Below are 19,391 nucleotides of genomic sequence, written 5' to 3' on the forward strand. Positions count from 1 at the left end.
AACTGGTTTCTCTTTTCTATGCCATAGATCTTTTCTGGCCTCTGGGCCCTTGTGCTCCACCCAGAGAACTCAGTGAGCACAGTGAGCCCCTGCCTTGCTCCAGCACAGAGCTGGGATGCTGCAAGCAGTGCACACACATCTGCAGAGATGCTGGTCCCTCACTCACAACCTGAGATCCTCCAAGCTTCCCTGCTTGGAAGATTCTTATGTGCTTACATGTCTGGTGGAGGAGCCAGTGCTTCTGGGGCAGCTGTGTAGGTTAAATCCGATGCTGAGCTCGGAGCACAACCTGCCCAAAATCCACAGTTCAGCAGGGAGCAAATCTCCAGGTGAGACCCAGGACATCTCTGGCACTGTGGAGAATAACACTGCACCAGCAGGCATAGAGGGGATGGCTCTGAGCTCACTTAAGACAAAACAAGTCCAAGACAACTGGTCTGGGAGACAGGCAGCCTATCTGCATAAAAGTCTCTTACACATCATACATAATGCATGATGCAGCTGAGCCTACCTTAATGACTAACTATCCCCCAAAAGACTTGCTCTTCCACTTCCACTTCCCATGTCCTCCTTGCATTTATGGTACTCAGACCTATCCCTGGGCTCATGGATACAGCTCACTGAACTAACCTAAGGATGTAGAAAACTGTTTTCTCAAGTGAGGAACTAGAGCTGTCTCAGAAAAGAGCCTGGCAAGAGGGGATGGAGAAGCACAGCTGGGAACAGAGGGAGTTTAACAGTTTACAAAAAAACTTATTTAAGTTTTTTTGCCTTATTTACCAGTTTACAAAAACAAAACAAAACAAAACAAACAAACAAAAAAAACAACCTGGCCTGAGAATTGTTATTTTTGGAGCAAGTGTGGCTTTTACTACCTGGAGTAGGTAGGAAAACCACATCATCCTATAGTTTAAAAATCGTGTTATTTAAAAAAAAAAAAAACTGTGATATTTTAAGGCTCCCTTTGTTTCTGAACATCAAATCTGTTCCACACTTTTCCCTGGACACCCAGCCTGAGGGTGAGGCTCACGAAGGCCATCTCAGGTGAGGACTCCCACTGTCCCTAAGCATTCCAAAGCCTGGAAAACATGCAAATAATTTTACAGCAATGAAGTTCTAATAACAAAATTTGTAAGCTCCTTATATAGTCTGTGGTTTTCAGGTTCCTGGGTGTCACGTTTTTCCAGCTTCTGTTTGTAGTAAGAGAATATTTCTTTTACTTTTTGAATTTGACAGAAGATGCTTTAAGTCCTTAAACCTTGGAGAATGATTTTGAAAGGGTCATCAGACACCACAAGATAATTTCACAAACACTGGCAAGGCCATCACTGGGTGAACATAACTCACCTTTCACAGGTTGGAGATAACTCATGGGGTTTTTTAACTGATATAAAGTGCTCAATAGCACTATGAACATTAGTATTCATTTGTATTTCAAGTATATTTCACTTTATCCAATCTGACTGTCTTAGAGGGTGTTTTTTTTTCACACATAGCCATCCCAAATTCCTGCTTTTTGTTATCAGTGAGGGAAAAGCATATCAAGTGCCTAGGAAAGGCTGTCTCTAACAGACAGTCCAGAAACTTTCATCCTTGCAAATGCTCTTAATTGCTAGAGGGCAAAGGGCCCTCCCTGCTCATTATATTCATGGCCTGCAAGGATATCTGTGGGATATCTGGTGCACCTGGAGTTATCCAGCTTTATGGCCATAAAGGAGGTCATAAAGCTGTGCACCACCAACAAAATAAAATCAAAACACTCAGGATAAAAGCTGTATTCTGATATTGAGAAGGACAACCATTAGCTGTCCTTTTTGTCAAGTGCAGTGAGGTGCAAGTGGTGAAAAGGACACTCTGCTGACACTACAACGATGTGTCATTTTTGTCACTGAGACGGGGAAAGGTTGTGACTGCACAGTTTGCTCCTTTTTCCCAAGAACAGAGCTCATGCTGAAGTGGGAAGGTGGAAATGTACAAAAAAGAGTAGTTTTTAAAATACAACATTGATTCAAATCTTTTCCAGAAGCCTGGAAACCAGTGAAGCTGGTTTTGAGTCTGGCCTATCCAGGTTCTTGTATTGTTTTTATCACTAACTACAGAGATGCCCTTTGGTAATGCATTATTCACTGTGTGGCAACTCTGCCAGACATCAGCTGTTACCTCACTAAATTCTTTTTCAGCTCACAGAAGTGAGACAATTTTGCTTGCAAGGATACTGGACAATAACAAGGTTGAGTTTGAAAAGAAACATATAAAATGTGTATTGTTTTCCCCAAATTTCCTGTAGTTGTCTGGAGATAGCAATGCAAGGACAATGCTGTGCATTCTGCCCTACCTGAAACTCCTTTTGGAACTGTTACCTCCTGGGATGTCATCTGCTCTGCACACTTTGATCCAACAACTTCTGTTTAAATAGATCAAACCTTTGTGTAAAAACTCAGTACAACACTCCAGGAAGCGAGCCGTGGATATTGTCTTCACACCACAGTGCCTCCACAAGAACCACTTCAGGCAGGCTTTTTTGGTGGAAAATCAACTTCAGTCTCCATGGCTGCAAGTGTGTAGGGGAAGAAACACTCCAAGTGTGGGAGTTTATGAGGAGGGAACCGTCCAGGACTGGCTGGCTCTGAACAGAACTGGGGGTTCAAGGGTTCCCTACATTAACTGTAGGGAAGAAAATAAGACACGGATGTTAAAAATGCTCATAGGCATCGGGACAAATTTAAAGGAGGAAAAGACGATGGTTTGTAGCAGTTACTGATGCACACGGACTGTGCTTTAGATATTGAGCAGTAGGTGGCACTGGTGGCATTAACATGAGTCCTCCAGTGCCCGCGTTGTTTTGTCATTGCAGAGTTTAGGGAAAATCAGGGAGGTGTTCAAAAATCCTCTAGGGACAGCCCTAATTGCCTGCCTGACCTCAGCAAGTTCAGATCAGCCCAGCCGGGAAGTGGTGGCCTTTGCTCCTTCTTTGTGCAAGGCCAAAGAATGCTCCAAATCTCACACGAGTGCAGAATTGTTCCTTTCATTTAGAAGACAGCTGTACAGTGACCCTGGGAAGTGGCCAGGAGAGAGAGGGGGCTCAGAACCACCTGAAGTTTTGGGGAGTGATGTGACACAGAGGACTTTCCTCAGAGACACCTGGCATGTTTTGTCCAAAATAAACAGGCAGGACACACCACCCGAAAGCCATCCATCTCAGCTGGTGTGAGGCTGGTGTTCCCAGCTCTGAGAGCACTGGGGCCTCTGCTGCTTCATCCTCAGAGCAAGAATGAGAGTTACCAACCCTGCAGACACCAGCTCACCACGGACAAGTTTCATGTTAATCCTACTGGACTCGGCCTTGGAAAATGATGCTAGACTAGCATTTTCATTGCTCTCCAGCTGTGTGTTCTTTTTAACACTATTTCACTGTTTAAACCTGCCTTCAATTCCCTGCCCCAATTTTATCCTTTGACTACTAAAAAAGCAGCTGATTTAACACTAAAAGTCAGTAAAATCCCTTGTGTCTCTCTTGTCTGTCAGTACCTGCTTGTCTAATATTTGCAGGGTAGTCAGACTGACCTTCTGTTCTGTATCTAATTACCTGGAAATGCAAGGGGGTCCAGGTCCTTACAGCAATTAAAATAACATTACTGATCTTACCTTGTGTGAGTGGAGCAAGTTGTCCTCTGCTTTCTGAAGTGCTGCTTCTTACTGCTCTGTCCAACAGCATCACAATGTTTTCTGGTAGACCAAGGAGTGACAAAGGTACTTCTTGACACACAGGAACGTGGCTAAAAACCTGTATTGCCTTTCATAGGATAACAAGAATAAAGTTCATGTATCAGTGGCCTGGACAAAGCAAAACATGAGTCTATTATGTTCCAATGAAAACCCACAAGTGTCTTTTTAAGTACTATGACAATATAGTTATTAAGGAATTAAGACTATATTATGGATATTATTGATTGAGTCCAAGGAATAGGCTGGTGTTGTATCAGCATAGACAGGGAAGCTGTTTGTTCTACAGCCAGGCAACTGTAATGAAGATATAAGATTGTGTGAGAAGATTCCCAGCAAAAAAAAAATAATTGCAATATAATTCATGTACTTGCATAGGGCTTACAAACATCAGTGAATGCAAATAAACAGCCTGAAGAGCCTATTTATAAAATCTCAAAATCCCCTACCTGAGATACTCATTCCTATTTAACAACTTTGAACTAGTCCCCCATAACATCCATAAGGCCACTTCATTGCTGATGACGTTTTTTAGAATTTTCTTTCATGATGGAAAAAAAAAGAGTAGAAAGAGAAAAGAAGTAGCAGCACAGTGAGGTTGCTGATGTGCTAAGTGCTCACCACACAAACCACTGTTCTTCCCTTATCCCTTCATCTGTATCCACTCCCTCTTTTAACAGACCATTAGCTCTCTGGTTGCTTAAAGTCCAGGCACAAAAGATCTTGTACTGTTCAGTCTGTGATCACTAACAAAATAAAAACCCTCAAAAGTGGCTTTGGAGGGGATTGAAGGAGCAGCTGACAAACACGAGGTGACAGCAGCTTCCCAGCTCACACACTGCTGCCCACGTGCCTTTCAAAATGCACCAACCTACCTGGGGGCTCTTTGCTGACCACAGAACGAGGTATGACCCTACACTTTAATGGGTGAGGGTGCAATCAGTGAGAAACCTGTCTTACTGCAGCCCAGTGATCTTCAGAAATCAAGATGCACCACCAGAAGGGGAAAGGCCCCACTCCCTGTCCTCCAAGGCAACCAATGCCTCTTCATGCACATCACTCTCCAGAATCCTGCAAGATAATGTCCCACAACACAGCTTTGAATTCCCTCATTGACTGAGAACAGCATAAGAACAAAGCCAGGAAGGAACTGTACAAGGTTCCTGTACTAAATGTGCTCAGGTGAATATTCCTAATGGGTGTGTCCTGCAAAGAGCAGCATTTTATGCCATTTACCTCATAACAGCTGATCATGAACAGTTCTCAGCAGGAACTAGAAGATAATCTATCCAGGGGTGGAAAGCCTGGATCTCCACACCAAGTTATGAAAGGAGAGACTACAATTTTCAATCTCTTATTGGCAAAGAATTCTGCTATTTAGCCTGTCACTGAGAATAAAACATCTCCTAAGGCCTCCCTGGGATACCCTTTGTAAGTAATGCTGTCAGCAACATCCCGTGCATGGTATTTTAGTAGCTACATGATACTTTACATGATACTTACTAAATCACAGAAGTTATCTTGCAATAGAACAAAACTTGTGTGACTTCTCTATTTCAAAGGAATGACAAAAATTAGGCTACTTGCTTATAAAGTTGTTTTAGTCCACTATGCAAAACATTTTAATGGAGATAGAAAAGTCCTTTAAATTGCTCCATCTTAGTCTCAGACCATTTATTATGAAAAAAAATCTTACAGGCCCCTGAATTATGATTTAAAATAGATTTAATACTGTTTGTCCCCTGGACATCTAGAGTGATCAGTTCTAGGCATGCCAAGAAAATACAGGCTATTCTACGGTTAATGTCCATAATTGTGATTAAGAAATAATCTTTGGGCTTTATTTTTTTTTTACAACTGTTCTCCATGTAAATGAGCACTTCAAAAAATCATGCTGAAATTTAGAGATTGAAGACCCAACTTGAATTGTTTAATAAACAGGACTATCACCATGGACTGCAGCCTAATGCTAAAAAACCTCCTTGAATTTTGGTTATCAAATACAAAATAATCCTGTTTCTTCCACATTATAGAAACTAGGCATTATTAACAGGCAAAGAATTTAATCTAGGAGAGAGAAGTATCTACAGGACTCTTCTAGGCCAGCCAGCATAATCTTATTGTTGGCATATTTTTGGCAGGCAGCTCAGAGGCAAATCCCCATTCCATTTCTTCTGCCCATCAGTAAAAAAAATAGGAATTACTCTATCAGAAACAAGAACTACACTTAGCCAGCACTTGGACTGAGAAAAGGCTTCCACTAAGGTGGTGTTAGTGAAATCCCACCACAGGCTATTACTACATTATTTCTAACCTTCTGAAAAGACATGCCAAGTCTTACACTTCCATGTAAGTCTGTGGCAAACACTAAAGGAGGATGCCAGAGTAAGCTAGATAATTATATACTAAAAATAAGTCACTAGGACAACAAAACATGCCTGAAAATTACTTTATTTGTTCGTCAGGTTTGTGCGTTACAGCAAGCATAAGTTTAGCTACCATGAACCGTCTGGAAGAGCATTTAATGTTAACTTTAGAGATGTAGAGTGAGTAGAGCCCATATCTGCACACAACATGCTGGTTTTCTATGGCTGGAATCTGGCATTCATGAGTTACAGATCTTTGATATCCTTCTGGATGTTCCACAGGGTATCCGCGCTCTTCCTCAGCTGAGTCACCTCATCGTCCTTCAGCTTTTGGTTGATGACACTTGTCAATCCAGAGGCACTTAGGACAGAAGGCAGGCTCAAGAAGACGTCATTCTCAATGCCATACATGCCCTGCCACAGAAAAAAGAGATCAGATATGAGCCCATCACCCCAGATGTGCATTTAGTTTATAGAACAGGAAGCCTCCTGAGAGCAGAGCTAAAAACTATCATTTTACAGCCTGCAGAAGAATTTCAGTCACAGTGTATTTGAGAAAATAAACAGCATAGAGCTGTTTTGGACCAAATGTCTGGCAGTGCCAAGATGGCTGATTGCAGAAACCCCATCTTCAAAGCTCTTCCAACCTCTCACTTTTATTTCTATACAGCAAGTAGCTGACAAGATTCAGATGCAGGATTAGGGCAGGTCATCCTTCCTGCTACAGAGGCAGCAGTAAGCTCAACCTGCTCAGAGTCCTTGCTGCACCAGGGGTTACAGAGCTAGTCCAGACTAGATGCAGCCAGTTACACCAGCTATAAAAGGACACAGTTCTCCCCCCAGGACTTTTGCTAGGCAGTGGTTTGTGGAATTGCAGCTGGGCCTCCATGAAGTTTTCCAGTTTTACACCAAAACCTCCTTCCAAGGAATCTGCATGCCACAAATGGCAAACTTTACACAAGGGTAGTACAGAGAACACAGCTCCATACTTGTGAGAGGAGTTGGCTAAGAGGTCAGCCTAGAAGGAATGGCAAGAGTAAGCTCCCATTTTAAATTCAAAGTAGTGTTTTACAAAGCTTCCTTTGTTCAGCCCCTTGCTAACCAAGACTACTTAGCTTGTCATAACAACAAAATGAACTAGAGCATCCAATCAGCCACCACTTCTTACCTTTACCAGTGTTGAGATGGAATGAATCCTGTGCAAGTTCTTCAGCATGGTCTCACAGAGGTCAGCAACACTAAGGCCAATAGCCCAGTTTGTGTATCCCTTCAGTTTGATCACCTCATAGGCACTAAGGAAACATGGAAAGACAATTGCACTAAGATGTCTTCAAGACACTCTGTGACTTACAAGTCTTAAGAGGAGTGAAAGTTTCCCATTTAAAAAAAAAAATTAAACTCCTGCAACACTTTCTAAGTTTTGGAATTAAAATATCAAAGTAGGAGAGTGATGTGTTTCAGCATTAGAAGATAAAGCATAAAGTATACATATTCCCATATGTATAATTAAGAATCCCTGTTGTTCTCACAGGATTAGCTGAAAAGAAAATCAGCTTCCATCTAGGAAGAGTTCTTAGTGTTAGGTAGAAAAGCACACCTACACCTAATAAATTCTCAATTTCAGTCAGTGACACAATCATTCTGAGTGCATTTGGAATAGATAAACATTTAGAGTCGAAGCCATGCACTACCTACACACACTCCCTGGTGTTTTTAGCCAACATCTGGAGATAGTGCAGGAGAGTACACTCATATCACAAGTGAGACAAGCGATTTAGCAACATGTGAACAAATCTTCCTGCATCAATGAACAAAATTTCCCCCCGTTCCAACACTGCTCACAGAAACACACTGCCCTTCCCTAGTCTTGTGCCCTTTGAACAAAGTGAACCACTCAAGAAGCTCCATGAGAGAAAACAAGTACACACAGCTCTAAGCTCTGCAGTACAGGCATGTTATGCAACAGCTTGTCTGGCTGCAGGATAATGAAATAACCAGCTGAAATCCTGCATTTTTGTGTTTAAACCAGCAGTCCCACTTATCCATGCAGCCCTCTAAATAAAAGGGCATGAAAGCTGCAACACAAGAGAGACAGTGTGCAGACAAGCTATTTTCAGCATCACATATATCCGTGTTATTCCTCAGGTCATTGTACCTGTCAACCACTTTCTTGTGGACCTCCTTCCAGTTCTCAGGGTCTTTGTCAGTTCCCATGGCAGGATTCAGCTGCTGGAGACAAACCCCTGCCACATTAATTCCGCTCCAAACAGCCACTGGAACAGAGGGAGGACATAAGTTTCAAAAGCACTTTGCAACTCCCCCTCCACTTTTTCCTACCTAAAACAATTGGAACCATAAGTAGCAGCAGCCAGAACCACAATAATGTTTGAGGTAGATTTTCAGTTTTCATTTAGCTGCAGTTAATGCTGACAACTCTGGGTGTCAATTGTGAGACTATTTTAGTACTGGCACTTTAACAAGTTGATTGTAACACATGACAGCAGAACTTTGAGACCTTGGAAGGTGCAGACAGCCCTCTCTGAAGTCAGAAACCTCAAATTCTAGCAAAAAGGCACATCTTAGCTGTTCAGCCTTTTAAAACTAATTCTGCTCAAAACTGCAGCAAATCAGTGTTAGGTTCAGCCTTCAAGAAACCTGTTCTTATTTACATAAGTAAGAGGGTAGCAATATACAAACTTAAAATATCAAGAGAGGAATTTGCACCTCTCTTCATACTGGAAGCTTGCAAGCAGGCTCATCCTTCGTTCCTGTGAACTAGGAATTCTGAGTTACTTCAAAGCAAAAGCTGATGCAGGATGAGCTCTGTGTAAGCTCAGCCAAACTCTGCTTTCATTAGGGTAGGGCTGATCAAATGCAATGGGACACTGAAGAGGTGGCTCCCCTAGAAATACACAGCACAAAAATATGAAGCAGTACCAATGTACACAGATATTCTGCTGCATCATTTCAGACTTTAAATACATGAGCTGAATTAAGACAGATGGGCTTCTTTGATTTTACATGGTTTTAAAACCGTGTTTTAAATAGCACAGAGAAAAGTTATGAAATAAGGTAAGGGATAATTTTGTTAGCCTGAGCCTGGATTGCCAGGGTTTTCTGTTACCTCTAACAAGCTCTGCCCTTGACTTAAAAGGAGCTGACACTGCTTTCAGAGGAGAACTATGCTACAGGTTGTTATGGTACTCCAAAAACTGAGGATAAAGAAAAGTACTAAGTTGTAGCCTTTAGGGCACAACTTGAGCTCACAAAACTGGCCTTTTCAGTTCAGGGTTTAATTATTAAATATGTGCAGCTACGTTTCACAGGATCACAGGATGGTTTGGGTTGGAAAGGACTTTAAAGATCATCTCACTCCAATCCCCTGCAATGAGGCAGCCATGGCTTCTCTGGGCAACCTGTGCCAGGGCCTCACCACCCTCACAGGGAAGAATTTCTTCCCAATATCCAATCTAACCCTACTCTCTGTCAGTTTGAAGCCATTCCCCCTTGTCCTGTCACTCCAGGCCCTTGAAAGTAGCCTCTCTCCACCCATCCTGTAGGCTCCCTTCAGGTACTGGAAGGCCACAGTTAGGTGATCCTGAAGCTTTCTCTTCTCCAGGCTGAACAATCCCAATTCTCTCATTTCCTGGACTTGTCTCAACTCAAATCTTCATAAAACCACAGCTAAGTGCCAGTAACTCGAGCGGAGCTGCATCTGTTCCTTCAGTTTTGTAAAACCCTTAGACCTCAACCTCTAACACTGTATTGCTTATTCCCAAAGAGGTCAGAATTGCTCCTTACCACTGGAATCACCGTGCTCTCCCAAGATCCAGCCATGGCAGCTGCTTGGATGAATCCCAAGCCTCTCGGACATCAGATAGCGAAATCTGGCCGTGTCGAGATTGCAGCCACTTCCAATCACACGGTTTTTTGGCAGGCCACTCAGCTTCCATGTGACATAGGTCAAGATATCCACTGCAAGGAAAAACATGCACGGTAAATTAAACCACTCACATCAAGAATGCTCCAGCAATTACTTTACTGCAAGTAGCAGGGCAATCAGGAGGACTCAAAACACAGCTGTGCTCATTGGTCAACGTATTTTGGGTCTGACTACTTGGGGAATTTAAAATTAATGCAATGCTTGAGATTTTTTGAACAGTAGCTTGATGGGTCCTAAAAAAATTTGAGTAAGATCTTTGGAGATTAGATTCCTACCAGCTAAAGTTGGGACACATTTTTTTTGTCACAGTTAAACCCCCAGGGCATTCAGAACTGGGACTGATCTCATGTGGCTAAAACACTCAAGTAATTTCCTGAAGTAATATTACCTTCTAGTTCATCATCACAACAACAGGTAAAACAATTTACAGTGAAAAAGTTTGAGATTTGCATACTCTTTGTAGTTGGTAATTACTTCAGTTCAACTTCTTGATTTGTGCACTAAGCAGTTTCTGCATTTACTACCAATATGCTTTAGCTGCATGTGTCTCCAAAAACAAAGCTTTAGAAAAAACACAAAGCTAGGTGGGGCAGACAGAAGGATGTGAGCAGAGAGAAAACCTCTAATCAACAGGTCAAAGCAACAATAATAAACAGGCTGCAGTAATTATGACTCCAACTCTCAGGAGCCAGCCAGTTCTCAAGAGGGAACATATACAGATCCGAAATACATCATTTGCTCTGCTCAGGCACAAAAAGCACATCATCTCAGCACAGTTCACACCTCCTTGACATGTTCATCAGGCACAGCTTTCTTCCCATAGCTTCAGCTGGGGCTGTTCCTGCCAGGATCACAGTAACTTGTACAGACTACAGAGCATCTCCCTGTCCATCAGCTCCAGGCTGTCTGGCTTTCCAAGTCACTAAAGTCCCTTCTAATGAGCTCACAATAACTTCCTCTATATAAGACTAGTGGACAAAACTCCACACATTGAGAAAACAAAGGGTTATAAAAATAATTCTGCAAAAGCAACATGCAATTCTCCTCCTGCAGCTGCTCCACTGGAGAGAAGTCTATAGATTGAATCCGGCCCTGCCAGAACAAGAACAAGTCGATCTTTGTCGCAGTTTGATTTTTTGATAAGTGTTTAAAACTGCCCTAAGTTATTGTACTTGCACAGTAGGCACTTGCTCAGAACACTGGTATTCAGTAGGAGTAATTGTACACCAGCTAATTACTCAACCCCCAGTTGAGCTGCCAGCTTTGCATGCACTGTTTCCACTCTGCAAAGTTCTCTCTAAAAGCAGTGTTACTTCACTGCCAGGGTTCTGTAGCACTGGCCTCACTCAGATGTTGAGTCAAGCAAAGACAACCCTACAGGGACACTCCACAAAGCACATCAGAATGCTTACAGTCAGCTTTAGACATCCAAATATCCAATTGCCTCAGTGCAATGAGGTACTTGCAAGTGAGCACACAAATATGTGTTATAACAAATTCTTTTCTAATCCAACTGAACTGTGTACCACAGTTAGCCCTTGTTCCACCATAGGCTTCAGCATCAAATTCTTTTTCCTGAAAATATAGAATATAGGGCAAGTTCTTCATCCTGAAAAATGGCTGTATTGCATCCAGACACAAAAGTTATCCTTTAGAAATAAAAGTTTTAAACTACCAACTGCTTAAGCCAAAGTATGTAAAGAACTGAAGTATTTACCATAAAGCATTCTTTTAAGATAAGGACACCATGACAAGTTCTGAATAAAGAGAGCATCAGAATGTACAGGATATTTGTTTGTATTCTGCTGTTGGCCACTACCTGGCAGATGTCCACAAAAAGCTATTAACCTTCAATTTGTATTTGAAAAGACTGTCAGAGAATGAATGTTGTGTTTTATCAAACCGAAGTTTTAAGGGTTTCAGAAAAGACTGCCTTGCCTGGATTGGAAACCACGATGATGATGCAGTTGGGGCTGTGCTTCACAACCTGAGGAACGATGAATTTGAAGACATTCACATTCCTCTGGACCAGGTTGAGGCGACTCTCCCCCTCTTGCTGACGAACGCCCGCAGTCAGGATCACGATCTTGGAGTTGGCTGTCACCTTGTAATCTACACCAGAGCACGGGGGGGAAGATACAGAATGTGTTAAATACACTTGTCACTCATTTCAACAGCACTGTGTTCATACAGTGTTACAGGCAGCTTCTCCACTGTGCATTCCATTCAAACCCCAAACCAGGAAACACCAATATTAAATCCAGTACCAGCTCTTTAACATTGTCCAGTTTAGGTATCAACATATATGGGTCTGGAGAGCACCTTCAACCACCCGAATCTCACTTCCACTTTCCAAATAACATTATTTCTTCTACAAAGAGGTACTATAGCTTCATTAAAATCAGTTTTACTAAACAAGCTCCAAACTGTAAAATGGCCATTAGAGATGTAAGAGAAAGCCCAGATTAAAAACTACTCCCACTGCTATGGTGTTCATCCAAACTCTCACCCCAATTCATACCCTTTTTTGATGCCAAATCCTTTGAATTCTTTAGGATTACACAACTAATTCTCCACTATCAAGCAAAGTCATAGAATGTCAGTATTAAATAAAAAACTGAGGTTCACCTTTGTCTGCCACAATCTTGTGAGTGTGAAGGAACAAGCTCCCATGCTGTAGGTCCATCATTTCTCCTTTTAGTCTGTCTTCCACAACATCAACCAGAGCAAGTTCATCACAAAGACCCTGAAAACAACAAAATTTGGAGTCAGTGAAGCAGTTCACTTGCATTTTAAAGTTAACCCTGAGCTGAGGTGTATTTTGTTTCAAAGTGACACGCCACAGCAATCTGAAAGCATCTCTTCTCCAAAGTTAAACCTGTGGGACAGCACTATCTTGGTGTTCTGATGTATCTCACAGGAACAAAGTCAGAGGCTGCTACAGCACAGGTTCATAAAACTCATTCAGACTTTCCAAAAAAGATATTATTTGTGGGGAGTTTGAGTTCACAGCCAACCCTTTGCTAGAAAAGCACTTCATGATTTAGTAATTATATTTGGGAAAAAGTTATATCTTTCAGAGTTGTAACAAAACTTCTAAATCTATCCAGCAAATAGGCCTGTTGTAAATATTGAAATGCCTAAAAGAACACTCCACATAATTATCAAACAAGTATTCTCTTTTAGCATGCCTTCAATCAATTAATTACACAAAACTATACAACGGGAACAGATATTTTCCTCAGCCCTAAAAATTAAGAGAAAACAGATTCTTTAGTTGTTTTTCTCTACTAGAGCTACTATGTTATATTTACTTTGCAGAATAGATTTAGCCATGTATGCTTGTTGTCCAGCCAGGTTAAGTCGGGAGATAACCTCACACAGTCTCAGAACAGGAAAACAATGAAGTATGGGAGTGAAAAGGTGTTTTGCTCTAATGCAAAGCCTTCCTTTGGCTTTTCTTTTTGACAGAAATTTTTATTATCCTTGTAAATTCCATTATCCTTAAAGGCTGATCAGACAGTAAATTATATTGAAATTCAAAAAATTACTACTTCTCTGTTTTCCTAGATATCTACACTCTATTTGAGAGCAGTTAAGCCATTTTTAGCAACTAAAATACTGTTTTTCCTGTGGAAAAATATATTTAACTGCAGACATATTTAAAGTTTTCATTTCATACTCTGAAATAGTGTTAGTTTATGGCTTTTCTGCATTGCTTCCCTTAGCAGCTGATTTGATAAAACTGTTGAAGAAAAATCATAAGAATCTGTATCTGTACTTGCTCTGTTCCCAAAATAGCCTGCAGGGTAAAATGAATGTCTCAGTTGTTTAAACACTATGAAAAAGTATGCTTATCTGAAGTCATTGGTGTTAAACTAAGGAGTTAGTGCAATCAGAGTTTGAAAAAATAATGTGTGCACATGTGCAATTATGGATAGATTTATACACACAGTCCGATGGGACTTGCAGTCTAGAACTTGCAACCAATATTCCTCAGACTCTGCAGGTTCCAAGAGCAGGTTCTCACTTAAGGAGAAGAGTAGCTGGAATACCTGCAATGACTAATTTCATGAATTTGCATCACTTGTCTAGAGAAGAACTCAGCTCATTATCAGCACACACAGGAATGAAGCCTACACAATCACCAAATGCAGCTCAAAATACTCTCATTTAAAGCAGCTGATTTGTGACTGTGGACATGCTCCCATTTCTAAATCAGTGTGGCAACATCAGTGACTTGTCTCTAACAGAGAGGGAGCTAAAAATAACCAGCATGGAAGTTTTGGTGTCATGCAAATTTAAATACTAAATACTACACCAGTAAACTGAAATTAGTATTAGAGCCAAACTGTGCACAAGTAAAGCCACAAATTGGTTGGCAGAGGCTGAACGTGAACCAGTGTGTGCCCAGGTGGGCAAGAAGGCCAAGGACATCCTAGCCTGAATTGTTTCCCTGTGCTGGGCACTGGTGAGGCCACACCTCAAATCCTGTGTCCAGTTCTGGGCCCCTCACTACAAGGACATTGAGGGGCTGGAGGGCGTCCAGAGAAGGGAATGGAGCTGGGGAAGGGTCTGGAGCACAAGTCCTATGAGGAGCAGCTGAGGGAGCTGAGGGGGCTCAGCCTGGAGAAAAGGAGGCTCAGGAGGGACCTTACCACTTCCAACAACTCCCTGACAGGAGGATGTAGCCACATGGGGGTCAGGCTCTGCTCCCAGGGAACAAGGGACAGGACAAGAGCAAAGAGCCTCAAGCTGTGCCAGGGGAGGTTTAGATTGGATACGAGGAAAAAATTTCTCACTGAAAGGGTGGTCAGGCACTGGAACATGCAGGTGGTTGGGTCACACCCCTGGAAGTGTTTAAAAGAGCTGTAGATGTGGCACTAGGGGATATGGTGGACTTGGTAGTGCTGGGTTAATGGTTGGTCTTAATGATCTCAGAGGTATTTTCCAACCTAAATGACTAATTCAGTTACAAGAACCAGATGGTTTTGTTATAAAAATATTTTATACTGCAGCTTATATTTGTAAGAGAATAAGAGCAGAAGTCTGGTTGACATAAAATCCATGTCATCATCCATGCTTGAAAAATTTAAAACCGGTTTTTACTCTGGGTTTGGTGCATACAACTCATTAATAGTAAAACTTTGTGCTTAGATATCTGAAAGCAAAAATTTAATCCTGCCTAAAGCAGTGTATTAAACACAGATGAATTGTAGTGCAGTTTGTCGTAACATCACCTGGCTCCCTCACTGTACAAGGTTACAGGACTTCAAAAACAAACTAGTTCAGCCCATGAGAGGCAAACATTTGCTTAAGAAAATATAGATAACCACAATGAACTATCACTGTTTTCCCCTTAAATTTCTCCTTTATATAAGTTTTTTTAAAAACTATTTGCTACTTTCACATTAATACTCAAGTTCCACTGTGGCCTTTTCTTAATGTCAGTTTTTCCTCGGTCGCAGGGCTCATGAATATCAGCAAGCAAAAGCCCTTAATTTTTTTTTATATATATTTAAAACCCCAGTATATTAAGCAAACATTCTTGGGGTAATATGTTGAAGAATCACCCACATAAAATACAGCTGGTTTAGTAGTACATGCAAGATTTTTCATCTGACTGTGAGCTACCTGATTTAAGGCAGCCTCTGCAAGTGGGCAGGGCATATCTGTTTATGCCTTTGTTAAAACAAAAATCTGCAGCTCCCATCATCTTTCCAAAAACAGCACAATAGGAATCAAATTTAACTCATTCACAATATTCTCTAAAAACAAGAGATCCTTCTTGCATAATGAGCCTTTGCTTTGCTCAAAGAGAGTAACATAAGATTTGGGAAAAAAAAATAAAAAAAAATCCTATAAACCAGGAATAGGAAAAGTCAGAATAACCTCTAAATCCAGACCTCTATTTTTAGTTTTTGAAAAACTAGCTAAAACCTCTCTGGAAAAAATAATCATGTAACCAAGCAAAAAAAAAACCTAAGAGAAATCAAGAAGTCTGCTTTAGGGGATAGCACTATTTTCAGCTATTATGGCACACATGCCTTAAAACAGTAAAAAGCAAACACTTATTGTTCTGATTGCTACCCCATATTTCACATCCATTTCTCCTCTGTCCGCATTCTTTTCCCACAAGAGCTCCCTCACTGAGCAAACTCCAGCTTTGCTGTGGAAGAATAAGAAAATTAAGAAGAGAATGAAAAGTTTGGCAGGGGCTTAAGAGCCATTCGCTCACTATATTTTCCCAGCAGCCTGCAAAATAACTCTGCCTAATGAGAGATTTATTGCCAAGCACGGACGGAAAGGTGAGAGAACAAGGAGAAGCTGAATGGGGAAGTCAGCCTTGCAGGTCACTGACTGCTTACCCGAACTGCACGTGATTCATTCCTGCACTAACCTACCGAATTCCCCCCCATTGGCTAAGGCAGCACAGAACACTGCGGCAGGGGGAGCTTGAGCGGCACGCTGTCCTTGAGCCGTACCTTTCCAAGGATGCTGATGGCAGCGGCCATCCCGACCTGTCCAGTGCCCACAATTGAGACCTTGTTGTTGGGGCCCGCGGCTCCCGAGGCAATGGGGGTCATCAGCTTGTCCATGAGTGTGGCCATGGTGTTCTGAAAGGATAACGGGAACAGCTGGTTCAAAGCAAGCCAGAGGGTGCTGAAAGCCATGTTCCGAACCGCGGGCGTCACCTAAACCCGCCGACCGAGGTGCTGCGAGCGGCTGCTGACGGCGCTTTTCACACAAGGTGGCCCTCGGGCACGATGCCCTTGGCTCGCAGGGCTCCTTCCAAGCCACACGCCCACCCGCACATCCCTCCCCGGCCGCGGAGCTCCGGATCCCGTCCGTGCCCGGTGCCCAGCGAGGGGCTGGAGGGCGCACAACCGACCGGCCCCGCGGGGCCCCGAGAGCGCCCGCGGCGGCTCCAATTCCAGCGCCGTTACCGGCCCCGGGCAGCAACGGCCCCGCAACCCCCAGCGGGGCCGGCCGCGACACACGGGCCAGCCGGGGAGCTGCGATCCTGCTGGGATCGCCCCGACCCGTCTCCGTGCGCCCCCGAGGCTGCCCGGGCTCAAAACACGAGCTTCCGACCTTCCCGGGCCGCAGGGCAGCGAGGGGCCGGGGTGGCACACGGGGGGGCTCTGAGCAAGGAGACACAGCCCGACCCCGGCCATCCCCAACCCCCCGAACCCCTGCAATCCACAGCCTGACCCCGGCCATCCCCAACCCCCCGAACCCCTGCAATCCACAGCCTGACCCCGGCCATCCTACCCCCAGAACCCCTGCGATCCACAGCCTGACCCCGGCCATCCTACCCCCAGAACCCCCGGGAGCCACAGCCCGACCCCGGCCATCCCCAACCCCGCGAACGCAAGGGGTCCGCAGCCTGACCGTGACCATCCCAACCCCAAACCCCCGGCATCCACAACCCGAACCCGGCCACCCCCAAACCCCCGGGATCCACGAGCTGACCCCGGCCACCCCTAAATCCCCGAGAGCCACAGCCCGACCCCCGCCATCCCCAACCCCCCGGGATCCACCGCCCGGCTCCGGCCACCCCCGTTCCCCCTTGCCCGGCCGCCACGCACGGAGAGTCGACAGGGGCACGGGCTCCCGCTCCTGCTCCCGGCGGAACTGAACCGCCGGGGGAGGAGGGAGGGAGGGCAGGGCGGGCAGGCTGGGCGACACTCCAGCGCCCCCATGGTGTTGCGGGGGCCCCCCGTTACCCACCGGTCGGCCGGGGCGCGGGAGCGGCGCGGGCTGCGGGACCGTGCGGGGCTCGGGCAGGGAGCGCTCTGCGGCGGAAGGGGCGGGCGCGGCGGCGCCGGGGGGAGGCGGCGGTCGCCGGGCTCAGTGCCCGCCAAGGACGGGGCCACAGGGGTGTCTCCGCTCCGCCCCGGCAGCCGTGCAGGGCGGGCAGTGCCGGTCGTCCCCGCGCTGCCGGTGAAGGAGCGGCCGCGCTGCCTCGGGCGGGTCCCGCGGGGACTCGCGGGCTCGCCGGTGCCACCAGCGCTCGCCCCGCAACGGGCGGGGAGGGGTCGTTACCTGCCCGTCACGGGTCCGGCCGCGAGGAACGTGTGAGCGAGGGCGAAACTGAGCAAAAATAAAGCGTTTTTTACCTGCTCTTCTCCAGGGGCACAGTTGCTCAAGCGGGTGGTCTCTTGTGCCCTCTCTGATTTCTGCCCTTTCTGATTCTGTGCCCTTAGCCTGGCTCCCCCGTTGAGCTTTCGGTGGTTGAACGAATCCCGCCTGGAGCCACGCGGCGATGCCTTGGCACGAATAAGGGATGTAACCTGAGGCAAGGACAACAAGGAATGTAACCTGATGATGCAAAGCTGCCGCCGCTCCTCCTTCTCCCCTTCACTTGGCTTCTACTGCATCCACGTCGCACTCCTCCCATATTTCACCCTATCCCGGTAGGGCTTCCCTTTAAAATGGTAATATATGGGACCTGCGGAATGAGCCCCTGGAGCGTAACTGGACTTTTGTGCCTCGACAAATAATAAGCACATCATGTGGCACTGTGAGCGACAGTTATCAGACGATATGACACCCTTTGGAGGTTGGACCGGATGACCTCCAGAGGTCCCTTCTAACCCTAGCAATTCTGTGATTCTTTTCCTCGGACCCATGGAACACACAGACTGAAATTTTTGGGTATATGGTGTGCCACTGCTGCTGAGCAGAGATGGAAGTGATTTCTTGAAATCCCTGCAGGACCAACACAAGCAAAGTAGGGAAGAATAGCAAGAATGTTTTCTTCTAATGCTCTAATATTACTTCTTTCTAATTGTAAAGGAGGAAAGTAAAGGCAAAATACCAAATGATACACATTTAGTTTCACTGGGAAAAAAACAGAAAGCTTTAGGTTCCTCAGCACACATGATCAAGTCTGTCTCACAAGAGGGAAAACGGAACAGTAGATTCCAGAGTCCTCCCAAATAACTCACTGGGTTAAATGTGACAAGGCAGAGAGCGTGGCCTTGCCTGCCTACGGCCTTTCTTTTTCTGTTGCTGCGGCTAGTTTAAAGGCTTATTGATTATATTTTGCCATGTTAGTAATATTAATTCCCTCTGGCCCACCAGGCAGCCAAACAAACACTGGTGCCAGGATGAGGGAGGTGGTGAGCATGGTGGTGAGTAAAGGAGGAAACTGCCTTTCTGGGCAGCAGCACAGATCCATGCTGGCTTTAAATTACTATCTAACCATGACCTACTTTGCTTCTTTACATTGTTTGACATTGCAAAGGGTCCCCTGGAGGGAAAGAAATGAGTTAAACCATCCACATGACACTTCAGGTAGCAGCATGCTGTAAGAAAATCAATTCAACACTTTGAGTTACAGCTGAAATGGG

General features: G+C 44.5%; 2 protein-coding genes across 5 annotated transcripts; one reads left to right on the plus strand and one right to left on the minus strand.

Annotated features, from left to right (window-relative positions):
• Window positions 1-6,158: 6,158 nt before the first annotated feature.
• Window positions 6,159-18,287, minus strand: LDHB (lactate dehydrogenase B). Of its 4 annotated transcripts, none has more exons than XM_027711664.2 (8): window positions 18,156-18,287; window positions 16,518-16,649; window positions 12,661-12,778; window positions 11,971-12,144; window positions 9,891-10,064; window positions 8,245-8,362; window positions 7,258-7,381; window positions 6,159-6,503 (listed from the first exon to the last, which is right to left on the minus strand). In XM_027711664.2, the coding sequence occupies exons 2-8, from the start codon at window positions 16,641-16,643 to the stop codon at window positions 6,336-6,338; spliced, it is 1,002 nt and encodes a 333-aa protein (XP_027567465.1). In that variant the 5' UTR covers window positions 16,644-16,649; window positions 18,156-18,287; the 3' UTR covers window positions 6,159-6,335. The 4 variants fall into 4 exon arrangements, with proteins under 4 accessions (XP_027567465.1, XP_027567464.1, XP_027567463.2 ...); XM_027711663.2 differs by lacking the exon at window positions 18,156-18,287 and adding an exon at window positions 17,767-17,973; XM_027711662.2 differs by lacking the exon at window positions 18,156-18,287 and adding an exon at window positions 17,625-17,724.
• LOC120322996 (vegetative cell wall protein gp1-like) lies at window positions 16,800-17,674 on the plus strand. Its single transcript, XM_039379980.1, has 2 exons — window positions 16,800-17,143; window positions 17,242-17,674. The coding sequence occupies exons 1-2, from the start codon at window positions 16,800-16,802 to the stop codon at window positions 17,672-17,674; spliced, it is 777 nt and encodes a 258-aa protein (XP_039235914.1).
• Window positions 18,288-19,391: the final 1,104 nt, after the last annotated feature.

The sequence above is a fragment of the Pipra filicauda genome, unplaced genomic scaffold (assembly GCF_003945595.2).
Source record: "Pipra filicauda isolate LSUMZ 115617 unplaced genomic scaffold, ASM394559v2 scaffold181_size1560634_pilon, whole genome shotgun sequence".
NCBI lineage: Eukaryota > Metazoa > Chordata > Aves > Passeriformes > Pipridae > Pipra > Pipra filicauda.